Here is an 18,287-nt window from a genome sequence, read left to right on the forward strand (position 1 = left end):
TAATCCTCTTAGCCTCATCAATTAAGAGGCTTTACAGACAAAGTGACTCCCCATCCAACTTATATGATCTTCAACATTTGACAATTACCCTCAGTAAAACTAAGGTTATGATCTAAAATGCATCTAAAAGTGCTCTCTTAGACTACCACTTCCACTTTCAAGGAAACAAGATAGATATCACCATGGTCTACACATACTTATGGTTCGATTCTCACGGCCATAGTGACTAGTTAGGTTGAGGCATGCCTTCTAACTTGGGCTTAACAAGAAATATGGCTCCCCTACACTACTCAAGACAGTGCTTTCAAGTCTCAACATTACTTCCAAGCTATCTTGTCCAAGATGCACCTCTTGGACATTGTCATCAAACACATTATCCTTTATGACTCAAACGTCTAGGGAGCTAGTTTGTTTAAGGCCAATTGGGCTAGCATTGAGAAGATATAGACCCTAATGTTACAACATAATTTGTTGCAACTTGCATATGGACAATTTCTTGTGCCATCATCTAGGCAGAGTTGGTGCCCATCCTTTGCCCCCGGAAGCCATCTTTGGACTTGTCTCCTTTCTTCAAAAGGTCCAAATTCTGAGGGACTCGACTTCCAAGAGGGAAAAATAATCCTATCTAGCTATGTATTCTTCTAAGGATATTGCTTCCCTAGACCCCTTAGACACAGAATTTGTTAGCTCTAGGAGGCTTCCTTATTGCTTCAATCACTAGTCATCTCTATTAATTGGTTGTCCCCTTTAGGAGCACCACATCACATTTTATGATATCAAGTTGAAGGAGCACCCCATCTTCAAATGTCCCATTTGTTATGAGATTAAAAGGAATTTTAATTACATGTTCCAGAACATAGGAGCCTCCCTCTCCACCTTCTAGAGAAGCATGGACCTTTCTACAAGGGCAATACTTCGACACAAATCTCATATCCTGTGAGGATGTCCTCAACCAAATCCTGTTAGGCAAATCACCTCTTTATTCCTTATTATCTCATCCACCAATGGCAACAAGAGGCAAGTTGAAGCCAATATCATTTCAAACTCTAGATCAATGAGACCTCAGACTTATTCTCAATGCCCCTCCCACCAACCCCCCGACATGTCTTCTAACCTCCGTGAGATACTGGATAAGCTCTAGCTCTGAATCTCAACACAGATCCCACCAACATAGCAAACACCCTAGAACTATGAGGCCTCATAATCAGACCATACAAAGTATTATTCACCATGTCTGATCAAGCAACAAGTCCTCCACTCAAAAATTCTTCCTAGTAGCCTTCGATGTTTGAAGAGGCAATTCACTTTGATCTAGGGTTTCTCCCAAGATTGCATAACCAATCCCCCTTGGCTCTTAGTATTCCCAAGATGACATCATAAGAATTCATATCAAGGCCTCCACAATGATAGACAGAGGCAAGGATGTACCCTTTCCCTCCACCTCTAGTCTCATCCCCATTTGTAATATTGATGTTGAGCTAGGGCCTTGTGGTCCTTAAGGTTGCTCTTTGGCCTAGCCCTTTGTCACTTTCATCTCTTTGTGCACAAGATCATGCTTCGTGTATATTTCATGTATTTTCTTAAATTGCCTTTTTTATGTTCTTGGAAAAGAGTTGCACACGTCCACAGGTTCTTGTTGGGGATTGTAACTTTTAGTCCCATTGACCAATCTTTTTAGTCACCAAATGCACCTTAATAATATTATCTTATCTTTACAACCTTTTCACTTACCATAGACTGCGTTTCTGGTTGTATACATTTTGTTCATTAAAATAGGTATAGTTGCTTTCCAAGAGAAGAAAATATATGTATTGGACTCGTGTTGTCTATATTTTGATCATGGTAGAACTATTTTGCAGGCACTAATTATAGTTACACAACCTTTCATCCTTAGTAAACTTCAATATTTCACAAAATTCATGCAATTATGCCCCCAATATATGGTTGTTTTTCACAAAACAAGAAGTTTCTTAATTGGACTTAACATTTCCATCAAATAACAAATCACAGGTGCAAGAAATAATCTAGAAAAAATGGCCTTCCTAAAATTTCAGTGAAAATTGTTTGATACATTAGCAAATTATCATGTCACAACAGAAAGCAATAATTACACGATTGTGTGCTTGGCAATGAATAGACTTTCCTTGCTACTTGTTACAACAAAATTTAGCACTCACAAAATGTGTAAAGTCCCAATCACCAAGGTGTTATTTTTGTACAACTTAAGAAGGCTAACTGATGTCACCTCAATAGTTCTTCCTCTGTCTTTTGATTGTCCCTTTTCCAAGTCAAAGCGGGCTTCCCTAAATAAGATTGCTAAGGAAAAAACAACGGATGGAAAGAGATGAAAGGAAACCAACACCTATCAATAATGGGCCAATGGAGTCATGATAAGAGATGGCAGGAAACCAGTGTCTATCAATCATGGGCCAATGGAGTCACTGCATTGGATAAAAAAGAGAACTAATGTGTCACAAACAACTGCCTTGAAGCAGGTCATATGGCAGAAAAAAATTGTTTACCATCTTCTACCAATTAATATATGAAGAAACTATTTGATACATTCATTTTTAAGTTAAGTAATCTTGGAGGGCTACGATTGCCACTCATCAATAAAATTATAAAGATGTTGTTTTATGGCTGAGATGCGCTTCCAAATCTGGAACTTAATTGATAGAAGTAAAGAAAACAAGTGCAGAAAGAAAACAGCAAATAAAGCAAAAGATAAAACCTCCTCAAATTGTTTTACTCCTAGATGAAGAAATCCATTGCTGAGCCTTTATAAAAAAATGACAAGAAGAATAATCCGAACATTAAATTGAAGAGCATAAATAAACCATACATAAAAATGGATCAACGCCTCAATCTTCCATTGATCTTTAAGAGTGGTGATACAAACTACAAAGGAGCTCCATCACGCTTCAATTCCTCAGCTTGATACTTCATCATTTCTCAACTCCTAAAGCTTCAATTGCCAATTTTTCTTTGAAATTGAGAGAAACTCCTCCTTTAATAGAATGAGTTAAGTCTCCTCTATAATAAAATATAGAGTGAGCTAAGCCTCTCATACAATAAAATATACTATATTTTTGTAATTTACCTCTCACTAGGAACCACGGCATAACACCCAAGTTAAAAACAAAAACAAACTGTCTATACTCCTTTATCAACTTATTATTATTTTTTCCGCTATAAGAGAACATTTACATTTCCCACTGACTCAGGTGTACTGCAATTTTTAACTCATCCCTGATTGTCAACAAATTTTAAAATATCGTAGTAGTTATATCCATGGTCGACAATATCGAAACATGTGGACACTGGCCTCCTCAAGACAGGTTGCCCTTATCCAAAAATAGGCAATGTTATGCAAAGAAAACCTCCCAGAGAAGACGCACCATCTAGAAATTAGCATTATACCAAGTCAAATGCTACATGGGTCCATGTACAATTTGCCCTCCAAGAATGGATGCATGCAAAACCTAATAAAATACTCATCAATCCAAGAGGATGTGCCCATGGGTCCAGCTAGAAGTGCTCACGAAGTGCACCCTCCAACCTGTGAGAGATATAACAACCGATTTACGTGTACAAATCCCAAGGCAACTGACTCCATTGATGATTGTGTAAGATGTAGTCAAACCCAAAATAACAAGTGGACGACTACCAACAACATAAATCTAAGGAGATAAGGGCGAATTAGAGTTTTGACAATATCAAAACTCTATAAAACAATATATATAGAAAACATGAAGGGTCTCCACAAGTGCACCCTTTAAAAATAAAACCAAATAAATACATGCAAAAGCCACACATGTGGCCCTCCAAGTATGCCACACTCCTCTCCATAAAACTCCTCCATAACCACCCCAATAAAATATTATATATATATATATATATGCCAAGTCAAAGAGATTGTATGAGCATTATGATAAGTTGTGAGTATGTAGATGCATTTCATTCTTTTATAAATATATATTATATACGTATAAAGTTTTCAATTCTCTAAGACTTGTGTAATTGCAGATTTAATTTTGAGTGGTCATGGTCTTCTTAAGTATTTTTTCATTCTTTTATAAATATATATTATATACGTATAAAGTTTTCAATTCTCTAATACTTGTGTAATTGCAGATTTAATTTTGAGTGGTCATGGTCTTCTTAAGTATTTTTGGGCACTTAACTTGCCATATTTAAGGGCTGAAAGTGAAAAGTGATTTGACAAACCTATTGAAGATAATAAAGCATATTTACTGTTATGAATCTGCAGTAATTAAAATGATTTCAGATCTTATTTATTCTTGAAAAGTGTACCCAAAGAGCTGAAACTGGTTGGCATGTGTTCAGTAACCAGTTATACTGGCTAGTGTGTTGGGTTGAAGTGAGATGAAATATCACTGGCCGTTTGTTGTTATAAATTAATATTTTAGATCAGCTCAAAGGTTGAAGATCACGAGGACTAGATCTGGGAAACTTCTTTCCCAGAATTGGGATGGTAACCGATTCAACTCTCTTGATCCCTTCGGGGTTAACCTCCATAATCAAGACTGATAATTTACCTCATTTACTATTCATGAATCATAAAAAATAAAAATAAAAAAATACTCAAAAAGTTAAAAAAAAAAAACAAGACGAAAAAAATATCAAAGTTCAATTCCCTTGAGAACATGATGCTGCATTAATGTGGTGAACCATGTGCTTTGTTGTGATATCTCATCATCGTTATCTGAATCTATTTTGTGAAATCTCATTAAAAAATATCAAAGTTCAAATCCCTTGAGAACATGATGCTGCATTAATGTGGTGAACCATGTGCTTTGTTGTGATATCTCATCATCGTTATCTGAATCTATTTTGTGAAATCTCATTGTTGTTAGTCAAGCCTGGATGGATTTTGTCATATGTTGTGTATCTCGATGAACAAGTCCAGGTTAAACTCCTGGATGGATTTTGTCATATGTTGTCTATCTCGATGAACAAGTCCAGGTTAAAATCCTGGATGATTTTGACTTAATAATGGTTTTTGTCCTACACTGTGTATTTCAATGAACAATACGAGGTTAAAATTCTGGATGATTTTGACAGAATATATATCCTATGGGCAAGGCATCCAAGCCGAAGGTAAGCCCACTTAGTTAAAAGGGGGCCATTTACAAAAAAAAAAAATAACACAAAGAGCATCGGATCATTGATGAGTTTGTTTGATGAGTTTGTTTATTTATTATATGTTTAGGAGTTTTTTTGTTCGAATTTGGTGGAAAATAATAATAATATAATAATAATGTTAAATTTTTTATTTTTATTATTTAAATCGTTTTTATTGGATATATGGATTTAGCAGTCTCAAAAACTGTAAAAAATATGGATTTAGCACTCTCAAAAACTGTAAAAACGGTTGAACACTATAATAGTAGAAAGTTTACAACTGAAAATTATGATTTCAATAAATCCCTACCAGATTATAGACAAATTAAACATACACACCAAAAAAACCTCCAAAGTAAACCGAGTGCAAGTACCACTTAATTTTCGTGGAATAGCTAGACTACACCTAAGCCGAAGGAAGTTTACTCTATATGCAGCAGCTCCTCAGAGCATGTTTCTTGAAGCATTCCATTAAAAAAATCAAAGAGGAAATAATACAGACCTCCAGCAATGCCCCTCAATTTAGGAATTCTTCTGTAAAGTGGCATCTGACCACCCTCAAAACCGTGTCTAACTCCAGGCCCTGACCTTGACTTCTGACCCCTCATGCCAAACCCACAACTGCCTCCTTGTCCAGCAGCATGGCCTCTCCCCTTCCTCTTGTTTCTCTTACGCGAACCCCGTTGTGGCCCCAGATTGTTCAAGCGAAAACGCCCTGTAATATATCCACTAAAAATGAGTTACAAAACTGGAAGCATTCGCGCTATGGCCTTCTAGCCAATATAAGCCATCAATTGATTTGGACGTTTTAGCCAAAAGCTATGCACAACTGAAGTTCGGTAGCCATAATCATTGGAATTGAGGAGGGCAGAAAAGGAATAAGAGTTCAATTAAACTAACCAATGGATGAGGATGACGTTTCAGTGAGAGTAGCAGCAGCTTGACATATCACCCCACTCTGTATATGCTTTCTCAGACCCAATTTCGTACGGGGAACTTGTAGTCTGGGGAATGAAGCAAACAGAGATCCCCTCCTCACATTGGCTGCATTCCCCTGCACAAAACAATGACCCAAATCAGAAAACAAGTAAATGCACTTGAAATAACAAAAGTTGACGAAATTGAAAATTATGATACCTTAAATGTACATGAATTTAATGAATTACAGGCCGCTATCGAAAGAGCTGAAATGGCTGCCATTGCCATGGATTCGCTTGCGTGCTTTGTATCGTATCGTATGGTGCTACCGGTTATGAAGCGGATAAGCCCGTCTACAGTGAGGCGGGTTTTGCACATATATTGTAGATTGTTGTATTTGATAGCGGTTGGGCTCGTAAAATTGAGTGGCTTTGAAAGTGAATTCCTATAAAATTGTAGGAAAGAAAGAAATTAATTATCTTTTATGAGGTTAAAGATAGATGATAGGACAGATGGCTTCTTTATGTATTTTGTATTTGGTTTTTTTTTTTTTTTTATGAAGTTTTAAAATAAATGTACTCAATTTCTCGATAAACTCTTTGCTAAATAGATTATCCCAAGAGCTAGTTGCCAGCGTATCTGCATAATTTTCTCTGTTGTCTTTGAAGGCCTCACATTTTAAAATAAAATGTTTTTCTGTTTCCACTTTTCCGAAATAACAAAAGATGAGAACTAGGTTTCAAAGCGGATGGATCGCAGTCAACATTGAATTCAAAACTCGATAATAAATCCTCTCAAGTCTACCTAGGGAAGATTTTGAGAACAATAAGTTTTACACACCCTTGGAGTCCACGGGAACCTATCTTCTCTTGACGTGTGGGGGAAGAAAATGCCTTGCACACTTAACCACCCCTTAGATTTGGATGGACAATTCCCAAATGAATGGCTCTGAGAGGAAACGGTGGCTCTAAGATGGGTAAAGTAACAGGGTTTTGTTGTGTTTTGTTTTGTGGCTCTAATATTTAGCTATCCGAGCAGTGTGAGTAGAGTAGTGTAAGCAGTGTGGTCAGCAGTGAACAGTGAGCAGTGTGAGAGCAGGGAGCTTTTATGCAGCAGAAGTATCAAGCAGCGAGCAAGGAGCAGCGATAACCTGAACAGCAAGGAGCAGTGCGAACTAATCTTGGCATTTTATAGACCTACATATTTCTCGAAACAGGTTGGATGACAAATGCATTCAAACATGACAAAGGAACAAGAAATTTTAGAACATGTGGAGACAAATGATTTAGGACAAGTGAAAATTTCCTCATCCACCAAAGCTGGGAAGTGGGTTTGGGTCAATGCAAAACAATATCGGGGCATTTTAAAACGAATGATAACCCGTATAAAATGGGAGCAAACAAGGAAGAAACAATCTAAAAAGAAAAGTACTCGAGCCCTTCGCAAGAAGCACTCAAACAAATCTCCTCTACAAGCACGTGGCAACAAGAAGTCTAGAGGAAAAGTCATTGATGATTCTGCCTTATATAGTCCCACATCCACACCTCTCACCTAGTCATCTGATCTTTATGTGAAAGAATTGTTAAATGCAAAACAAAGGTTGGAGGTTTTAGAAGCTAAAGGGTGGGAAAGAGATCATAAAATTCATATAATAATAGCTAAGAACAAGGCTTTAGCAGAAAGCAATAAAGTTTTAAAAAAACAAGTGGCATTGTTACAGGAAGCTCTCCTGATAGGGAAGACAAAATGGCAACGCATGAAGGCAGATGTGCAAAACATAAAGAAATCTGTAGTGGAAAGTACAAAGGTGGTGAATGTGAAATCAACAACCATAAAGAGAACGCAAGAGAAGAAACGAAAGGAGATTCCACCAAAGTTTCCAAAACTTGGGCTGAAGTTATTAGCAATTCTGCTAGTAAGGAAGGAGAAACAAATGTTCAGGTTGACAACATGCAAGACAGTGAAGGCAAAGAAAGAAAAAATAGGGCAGCAAACATAATTATTAAAAGGGTGAAAGACTATGGAAAAAATGAATGTACTATTGACCTTGCAAGAGACTTCTTGAAAGACAAGTTGCTATGGCAAGGACAAATATGCCAAGCATGGAGGGTGGGTAAGTTTAACGGGGAGAGAGTCAGGCCCATAAAAGTCATTATGCCTAGCTTGCGTGATAAATATATCATTCTAAGCAAGAAACATCTCTTGAGGGGTTCTCGTTTTTTCCTAGAAGAAGATTTAACTGTAAAACAACAGGAGGAAAGAAGGGAGGAAATTTTAAAGGTTAGGGCAGCAAGAGATGAAGGCAAGAGAGCATGGATTTATAAAGGCAAAGTTGTGATAGCGCGATTTGGACCTCCTTCCAAAACAGAGCAGCAAGATGGTAATAAAGAAGAGGCAACAAACTCTTCAACAGGAAATCAGAAAGCAAGGTCAGTATGGGAAAGTAGGGACAAAGACTCAAATGTGAGTCTTGCATGTCAAAATAAATAGCAATCAAGTCATACCCAGGTTTCCTTAAGATTATTTTGTTGGAACTGCAGAGGTTACCCATGGAGACAAGGACCTGGGTTAGGGCCTATTGCGGAAGATAGAGACATAATTTGCCTCATAGAAACACATGAGCATGAAGGGTGCAAGACACCTCTATTTGAAGGATACTGGAAGATGGTAGTGTGGAACAAGGCAGCAGGGAATGGCAAAGGGCACGGGGGTATCATGGTTTTAGTAAGGGAGAAAGAAGGTCGTCTCATTCAGTTAGAAAAAGAAGACTCAAATAAGCAATTCATTTGGTTTAAAATATTAGAAAATGGAAACCACATCAGAATTGCAGCATGTTATTTTGTGTCGCAGGTTTTAAAAATCTACAAAGGTAGAGGGCTTGACCAGAAAGATCCATTTGCAGCTTTAAAAGCGGATATTGCATATTTGCAGCTAAGTGAAGTCTTTATAGTGGGTGATTTCAATGCTAGGCCTGCAAGTGAGCAAGCTAGCATACTTTGTTGTAAAGATGATTGTGACCCTATTTGGCTTACAGAAGAAAATAATCATCAGCGGGAAAGAATTTCAGAGGACAAGGGTTGCAATCTCTTTGGTGAAAAATTGCTTACTCTATGTGGGGCCTTTGATTTAGTCATTTGTAATGGCTTGACTAGATGGGCAAAGTCCTGTAATTTCACTTGTAATACTTACAATGGAGCAAGTGTGGTAGATTATGTAATTTGCTCGCATTGTCTGTGTGAGAAAATGGAGAAAGTTTTGATTGGAGATCAGCTCTGGGACTTGAAATCAGATCATAAGCCAATTTATTTATGTTTCTCTTGGATTGGAAAAAAACAATTAGAATAAAAAATTCAGCATGTCCAACAAAATCTCCCACATGGCATAATTCTTTTGACCCCAGAAAATTGTAATACCTTCAAAATGACGTTAGAGAGGCTCTTCGAGAAGAGAAAATTACAATTCACAACCTTCATAGTCATGAATTAACACATTTAATTCAATGCGCACTTGCAAAGTGCAAAAGAGCAAAAATTAAGAAGTCTGAAACAAATTGCTTTCTGATTAATGCTTGGTTTGACGAGGAATGCAAAAAGGCAAGGAGAATGTGGAAAGAGTCAAACAAGGATAACATAAAGCTCAAAGCTTACAAACAGTTATTAAGCAAGAAAAAGGCTGATTTCATCGTTTCAAGGAGGGAAGAACTAATCTTCCTTCAGAAAAATAATCCCAAATTATTTTGGAAGGAGCTCCAACCGAAAAAAGATACAAATTGGAAATAATATTATAGCTTCTAAATTTTTTGACTATGCAAGACAACTCTATGAGCAGGTTCCCAAGGTTGACCCTCCCCCCTTGGTCAACACTGATACTGAACTCTTCACGGTACAAGAGGTAGAGATGGGCATCAAGAAGGTGGGTGTTGGAAAATCAAAAGACTTAGCTGAACTCCAAGCAGAATATCTAAAGTGGGGCTCAAAGATTCTTGCACCTCACATTACAAAAATCTTCAACAACATCACACAACAAGGGCTCCCCACAAATTGGACAACTAGTCTCGCAATACCTCTTTTCAAGAGCGGTGAGGTCAATAATCCCTCCAATTATAGGACCATCATGATAAACCCTTTTTTTGCAAAGCTATTTGGAAGCATGCTAGAAAACAAAATTAGCAAGCGGGCAGAAGAAAGAGATAAGCATGCTAAAGGGAAATCAGGTTTTAGACCTAAACATTCCATAGTTGATCATTGTATAACTTTAAGGCACATCGTTGAAAAAGTTTGGGAGAAAAATGAAGAAGTCTTTTGTTGCTTTATTAATTTCAGAAAAGCGTTTGACTCGGTTTCTAGGGATAAGCTTTGGCACATAATGGAGGAACTTGGGGTTCCTAAACATTTGAGAGCAGTTGTGCATAGGCTGTATGAAGAGGTGAAAGTCAAAATTAGAACTTCAGTAAGCATTTCTGAAAGTTTTAGAAGCGATATTGGGGTCAAACAAGGTTGCCCACTGTCTCCTACCCTTTTTGGTTTATATATCGACAAGCTTGAGGAGTGGTTAAATTTGCAAGGGGGTGATGGTATCTATTTGGGCAAGTTTGTTATAAGGATTCTTTTGTATGCAGATGACCTTATTCTGATTGTTAAATCGGCTCTTGGTTTGTGAGAGCACTTACTATCCCTTGAGCATTTTTGTAAAGTGTGGGGATGCAAGTCAATATCAGCAAAATGAAAGTTGTGGTTTTCTCTAAGAAAAGTAAACATAACCAGTATAAGTTCTACTTTGAAGGCAACATTCTGGAAGAAGTTGCGGATTACAAATACCTCGAAATTGAATTCAACAAAAATCTACGCTGGAATGGTTGTAGAAAGAAAAGAACTTTGGGGAGTTGGAAAGCATTTTATGCTTTTCAAAATAGGTGTAGAGAGGCAGAGTTATGGGACTGGAAAACCACTCAAATTATTTTTGGGCTTCTAGTGATTCCGATGATTCTCTATGGTTGTGAACTATGGGCCAGCAATACATCCAACATGCAGTGGAGACAAATTGAGAAAATTCATAAGCGTTTGATTACAAACAAATTTAAGATTAAAAGTGTAGTTCCTTATGCTATCTTGTTAAGTGAAACAGGGATTGCTCCTATTGAAGCGATTGCTATGGTGCGAATCATAAGGTATTTAAAAAAAATTGAGCAAATGGAAGAGGGTAGATGGCCTAAGGTTGTCTTTAATGATAGATTGTGTAAGAGAAAAAAAAACTTGGATGTAGCAAAATAACAAATGGTTTAGTAAATGGGGTATTTGCTTGAACGCGTGTCCCATAAACAGCAAAGAGATAAAAGTTTTTGTTATGGAAAAGTTCCACAAGCGTACTTGGGATAAGGAGTTAGGAAGAAATAAAATTACTATATTGAAGTTTTTAATCCCACTCATAGTCATCAACCAAAAGCATACATAGAGGCCAATATCTCTTGGAGAGCCAAAATTATTATTGCTCAGTGAAGGACTAATTCTCATCAACTTCGTTGTGAAACAGGGCGCTGGAAAAGGCCAAAGGAAGTGTGGGAGGAAAGAGTATGCATTTTTTGTTCTTCCGGAAAAGTGGAAACTGGAAAGCATTTCATTTTAGAATGTGAGGCCTTCAAAGACAACAGGGAAAGTTATGCAGATATGTTGGCAGCTAGCTCTTGGGATAATCTATTTAGCGAGGGGTTTGTCAAGAAGCTGGGAGCATTTATTTTGAAGCTTCACAGAGAAAGGGTTGAATACATCAAGAAGATGAAGAAGCAATCTGTCCCATAGGCTATCTTTAGCCTCGTGGACATTAAAATAATTTATTTCTTCCTTTATTTCCCACACTCCTTTAGGCCTTTTCCAGCGCCCTGTTTCACAACGGAGCTGATGAGAATTAGTCCTTAACTGAGCAATAAGAATTTTGGCTCTCCAAGAGATATTGGCCTCTATGTATGCTTTTGGTAGATGACTATCAGTGGGATTAAACACTTCAATATAGTATTTTTTCTTTCTTCCTAGCTCCTTATCCCAAGTACGCTTGTGGAACTGTTCCTTAACAACAACTTTTATCTCTTTTTTGTTTATGGGACACGCGTTCAAGCAAATACCCCATTTACTAAATCATTTGTTATTTTGCTGCATCCAAGTATCTTTTCTCTTGCACAATCTGTCATTAAAGACAACTTTAGGCCATCTACCCTCTTCCATTTGCTCATTTTTTTTTAAATACCTAATGACTCGCACCATAGTAATTGCTTCAATAGGAGCAGTCTCTCTTTCACTTAACAAGATAACATAAGGAACTGCACTTTTAATCTTAAATTTGTTTGTAATCAAAGGCTTTTGAATTTTCTTAATTGGTCTCCACTGCATGTCGGATGTACTACTGGCCCATAGTTCACAACCATAGAGAATCGTTGGAATCACTAGAAGCCCAAAAAGAGTTTGAGTGGTTTTTCAGTCCCATAACTCTGCCTCTCTACACCTATTTTGAAAAGCATAAAATGCTTTCCAACCCCTAAAGTTCTTTTCTTTCTACAAACATTCCAACTTAGATTTTTGTTGAAGTCAATTCCAAGATATTTGTAATCTGCAACTTCTTCCATAATGTTGCCTTCAAAGTAGAACTTATGTTGGGTATGTTTTCTTTTCTTAGAGAAAATCACTACTTTCGTTTTGTTGATATTGACTTGCATCCCCACACTTCTACAAAAATGCTCAAGGGATAGTAAGTGCTCTCGCAAACCAAGAGTCGATTTAGCAATCAGAATAAAGTCATCTGCATACAAAATAAGCCTTATAACAAACTTGCCCAATTAGATACCATCACCCCCTTGCGAATTTAACTACTCCTCAAGTTTGTTGATATATAAACCAAAAAGGGTAGGAGACAGTGGGCAACCTTGCTTGACCCCGATATCGCTTCTAAAACTTTCAGAAATGCCCGATGAAGTTCTAATTTTGGCTTTCACCTCTTCATACAGCCTATGCACAGCTGCTTTCAAATGTTTAGGAACCCAAAGTTCCACCATTCTGTGCCAAAGCTTATCCCTAGGAACCGAGTCAAACACTTTTCTGAAATCAATAAAGCAACAAAAGACTTCTTCCTTTTTCTCCCAAACTTTTTCAATGATGTGCCTTAAAGTTATACAATGATCAACTGTGGAATGTTTAGGTCTAAAACTTGCTTGCCCTTTAGCACACTTATCTCTTTCTTCTGCCCACTTGCTAATTTTTTTTTCTAGCATGCTTCCAAATAGCTTTGCAAACAAAGGGTTTATCATGATGGTCCTATAATTGGAGGGACTATTGACGCCACCGCTCTTGAAAAGAGGTATTTCCATACTAGTTGCCCAATATGTGAGGAGCCCTTGTTGTATGATGTTGTTGAACTTTTTTGTAATGTGAGGTGCAAGAATCTTTGAGCCCCACTTTAGATATTTTGTTTGGAGTTCAACTAAGTCTTTTGCTTTTCCAACACCCAACTTCTTGATACCCATCTCTACCTCTTGCACCGTGAAGAGTTCAGTATCAGTGTTGACCAAGGGGGGAGGGTCACCCTTGGGATCCTGCTCATAGAGTTGTCTTGCATAGTCAAACCATTTAGAAGCTGCAATACTATTTCCAATCTGTATCTTTTTCGGTTGGAGTTCCTTCCAAAATAATTTGGGATTATTTTTCTCAAGGAAGATTAGTTCTTCCCTCCTTGAAACCATGAAATTGACCTTTTTCTTGCTTAATAACTGCTTGTAAGCTTTGAGCTTTATGTTATCCTTGTTTGACTCTTTCCACATTCCCCTTGTCTTTTTGCATTCCTCGTCAAACCAAGCATTAATCGGAAAGCAATTTATTTTAGACTTCTTAATTTTTGATCTTTTGCACTTTGCAAGTGCGCATTGAATTAAATGTGTTAATTCATGACTATGAAGCCTATGAATTGTGATTTTCTCCTTCTCGAAGAGCCTCTCTCGCGTCATTTTGAAGGTATTACAAGTTTTTGGGGTCAACAGAATTCTGCCTTGTGGGAGGTTTTGTTGGACACGCTGAATTTTTTACTCTAATTGTTTTATTGTTCTATTTAATAATGCTTGAGTTTTCAAAATTCAACGGTTTTAATGCTGAATAAAAAGTGGTTTATTATTATTATTTTTAAATTTTTTAATAATAATAATATAATTCTAAATTATAATTACATTGAATCTCAAATTTAAAAATTAATCAATCAATTAATTATTAAAATTTAAAAATATTAAATATTTATCTTTTTAATTTAATAAAAAAATATAATAATCTAATTTAATACTTCACATAAGCATTCAGAAAAAAATAATGTTTTTTTTATTGTTTAATTAGTTATAGTTATTGGGGTGGCAAGATCTAGAGGGTTATTTGTAACCTTGATGGAAAAAATGAAATTGAGTATAGTTGGGGTTAGGCAATTGTGCAAATAATGTGCTAGAGACACATGGATTATTGCAAGGGTTCTTTCTAGCCAAAGAAGCAAACATTAAAGATTTGGTGGTGTTGGGAGCGTTAGGTTCCTATACTACTATTGTAACCCCTTATTGTTATTAGTACAACTCCCTTATTATATTGTTGTGCCCATGTAATCCCCATATTGTTATTATTGTGCCCCATAGAAGCCCACTATTGTTATTATTGTGCCCTTACATTATTATTGTTATGTGGGCTCTGATTATATTATGACCCCTTAGACTCCTATATATAGAAAGGAGGTATTGTCATTTGTATCATCCAAGAATTGTTCATTTGTGTAATGTAAAAGAGGTTTCCCCCTCGAAGAGCCTTATTTCTAAGGCGTTGATCTATCTTTTCTATCTTTTTGTGAGCTGGTTTCATAACATTTGGTATCAGAGCTTTGGATTCTAGTGTTTCACTGCTCCAAACAAGTCATCGTGGCATTTTCGCTATAGCTTTTTTTCTGCGACGTTTCAAAAGCTCAAAAAAAAACCCATTTGAGATGAAATCTCATTGAACCTCGGGTCCTAATTTCAGATCTTGTCTCGTTATATTTTCGAAGATATGATCTGAGGAAGTTAGGGGTTTTGCAAGCTCTAGAATTCCATCTCAAACAGGTCATCATGGAATGTTCGCTCTAATTTTGTTTCTACTGCATTTTAGATTCTGAAATTAAAACCCATTTGAGCTGAAATCTTGGTGAAGCTCGGGCCCGAATTTCAGATCTTTTTTCGCTATATTTTCAGAGATATGGTCCGAGACATTTAGGGTTTTTGCAGGCTCCCGAATTACACCCCAAACAGGTGACCTTGGGAAAATCGTCATAACTCTCTCTCTGAGCATCTGATTCAAATTTCATAAAAAGTGACAGAAAGCATATGGACTGTAGTTTGTTGGGTATCATTTTCAAAACCTAAGGTCGAAATAGTGACACGTGGCACGTTGTAGAAGTTCGCTCTATTGAACCGTCTATAATTAGGTCATCGCGGGAGATTGGACATAACTCTTTCTTCGGGAATCCAATTGCAATCTGAATTAAGAGGTTAGAAAGAGGACTTAGAGGGATATCACAAACCAAAATTTTAGAAATTAAATATCCGAAATTACAAAGTTACAGTCGTTTCAAGATCAAGCTCCTAATAACAAGCGATATGAGGAAGTTTGATGGCAAGGATCCGGTAAATTGGATACTACAGATGGAGCAATATTTTGATCTACATGAGGTGCAACTGTTACAAAAGGTACGTATTACATATTTATATTTAGAACCGAATCAATTTTTATGGTATGAAGGGATTTTTTCTCGTAAACCACTTGTCACATGGTCAATTTTCACGAAGGAAATGATAGCACATTATAAAGATACAAAGAGAAACACCTTGTTTAGCCAATTGATAAATCTCAAACAAAAGGGTTCAATGGCAGAGCACATTGAGGACTTTCAAAAATTGAATATAAGGGTAAATGATATTCCAGAGAAGCAAAGGGTTGATGTCTTCATAGGGACTAAAAAGGATAACATTCAACATGAGGTTCCTCTTTGGGAACATGATTCATTGGAGAAGGCATTCAGGTTGGCAAGAAAAACTGAAAGTGGAATTATGGAAACAAGGAATCCCACCACTCACAACTACAAATATGGAAGTGTTTTTGCTCCTAGCCTTCCACAACCTACAAGGTTTACACCACAACAATTGGAAGAAAAAAGAGAAAAAGGGCTTTGCTACAATTGTGATAGCAAATACACTAAAGGTCATAAGTGTGTTGAGAAGAAATTATTTTACATAGATTATGAAGAGGAGGAAGAAAAGGATCAAGAAACATCAAAAGAAGAGGACATACACCAGGAACCAACTGTTTAGTCAATTTAGTGTTATCTAAATTGCTAGTATTAATTGTCAACCCGAGGCTCGTAAGCTGATGAACTGAAGCTGTACTATATGTACTTAAGCAACCTCTTAGAGTTTTTTTTTATCGTTGGGGGTGTTGTTTGTGGTTAATTTATCTTCCTTAGATGGAGTGGGGATTTATAAACAGATGAGTGATAGTGTGTGATTAGTGATCTCTAACTACTTGCTTGAAAGTAAATGCTTGAAAGAAATAAGTAACTTGAAATAACTTGAAAGCAAATAACCACTTCCAATGGCACTAGGCACCATTCATGCTGCTGCAAACAAAAGAAAAGAAAGTCACTTTTAAAACCAAAGATAATGATTATCTCTCCCTAACTCCCTACTTCAAACACATAGTGTTGTGTAAAGCACGATTAGGAAGTAGCTCAAGTTGAATTAGAAAAGTGATTAAAAATAAGAAAAATATACTTTAAAGACTAGTGATAACGTTTTGCTCTTTCTAACTCTCTACTTCTGCCATATGTACTATGCAAAGTATGATTAGAAAGTAGTGAAAGATTAGTCTAAAAAGCACTCAAAGCCAACTGCAAGTTAGTGGTATTCTGATCCTTAAAAGATAGCAATTTATGATAAAAGATCATTCATGTGTTAGCAGAACTTTGAGAAATAAGACTAAAAATCAGCTATAAGAACAAAGACAGCAACTTGAACCTGTCAACTTCAAATACCATTAGTTTGTAAAGCAAATACACAAACATAAAAACAAATCCCGGGCTAAAAACCTGCAAGGAAACAACACTGATCAGCTTGAAAGAAAAGAAATCAAATAAATCAAACTATACATGTTTAAAGAAATGCTGAATGAGAAAATAAAGAAATGCTGAACATAAAATACTTTACAGAGGCTAACATGAACAGGGGCCCTCCATTCATTCAGCCACAAGAAGACTTAAGGAACTGAAAGCTTCAAAACAACACTGTTTCTATTGCTCCATTTGCAGAAATGTACAAAACAGAGTGCTAGAACAACACTATAAAAACAGAGTTTACAAATGCTCTTAAAATTATCACAAGTTCAGAAAGTACAGCCGCTAAAAAAGTAAAATAAGCGTACGCAGACGCAAGTATATATAGGCATCTGAAGGATGGCCTAACACGTACAGCTAATAACTGAAAAACAACTAACTGTAATGCGTATTTAAGGTTCATTGACACATCATAAGGCTGCGTGGATGAGTTGGAGGTTCTGTCGTCATGGGCAATGAATCCAGTGTTGGATCATGTCCCCTACCACCTGCAAAACGCGGACAAGTCACCGTTTGAGCTGACGTGACCTAACAGCTTACAATCACCGTTAAGCTGCCTTTATTTGACCGTAACTTGACCAGTTTTGACCGGAGGTACAGATGACATGGATGGTTGAACAAATGGCACAGGAACCTCGAGCACGTTGATACCTAAGTGCCCATGTGGCTCATTTGGCAAACTGACACGTGGAACCTTGAGTTTAACAAAAAGGTTGCGGGATCATCAGATGGCTGCGGGATCGCTGAATGGCTGCGGGATTGCCAGACAGCTATGGAATTCCTGCAAGTAAATCAAAATCTAAACAAAACAGTCACCCATTAGCAAAACTCACTTGATCATGCTTAATGACACCTAATGTAATGATCTAGGTGGTTTTACAGTGAAAATGAGGCAAAAGTGAAGAAAAGATGAGGAAAAACTGAGGGAAATGGTAGACAAGTAGGTGTAGAGTAGAGGCTCTACATACCCCCACTACGAGGGTATTGCATGTCCTCATGCAATGAAACACAGCTCAATCCGCCTGCTGGGATGCCTCTGCTAAGACATCCAATCTCCTCTTCTTCCTCTGTGTGGAGAC

The 18,287-nt window shown here is 37.0% G+C and overlaps 1 protein-coding gene across 1 annotated transcript in view; it reads right to left on the reverse strand.

Annotated features, from left to right (window-relative positions):
- The window catches only part of RPL15 (ribosomal protein L15), a 71,453-nt gene extending 64,997 nt beyond the window's left edge, over positions 1 to 6,456 (reverse strand). The window contains exons 1-3 of the mRNA XM_089386059.1: positions 6,283 to 6,456; positions 6,046 to 6,199; positions 5,648 to 5,860 (exon numbers count right to left, since the gene is read on the reverse strand). Of these exons, the coding sequence (XP_089242185.1) occupies positions 5,648 to 5,860; positions 6,046 to 6,199; positions 6,283 to 6,441 (526 nt within the window). The 5' untranslated portion in view covers positions 6,442 to 6,456. The remainder of the gene's footprint in view (positions 1 to 5,647; positions 5,861 to 6,045; positions 6,200 to 6,282) is intronic.
- Positions 6,457 to 18,287: the final 11,831 nt, after the last annotated feature.

This window comes from Pinus tabuliformis, chromosome Q (genome assembly GCF_031772625.1).
Source record: "Pinus tabuliformis cultivar Carrire ecotype Pingquan chromosome Q, CPIR1, whole genome shotgun sequence".
NCBI classification, from domain to species: domain Eukaryota; kingdom Viridiplantae; phylum Streptophyta; class Pinopsida; order Pinales; family Pinaceae; genus Pinus; species Pinus tabuliformis.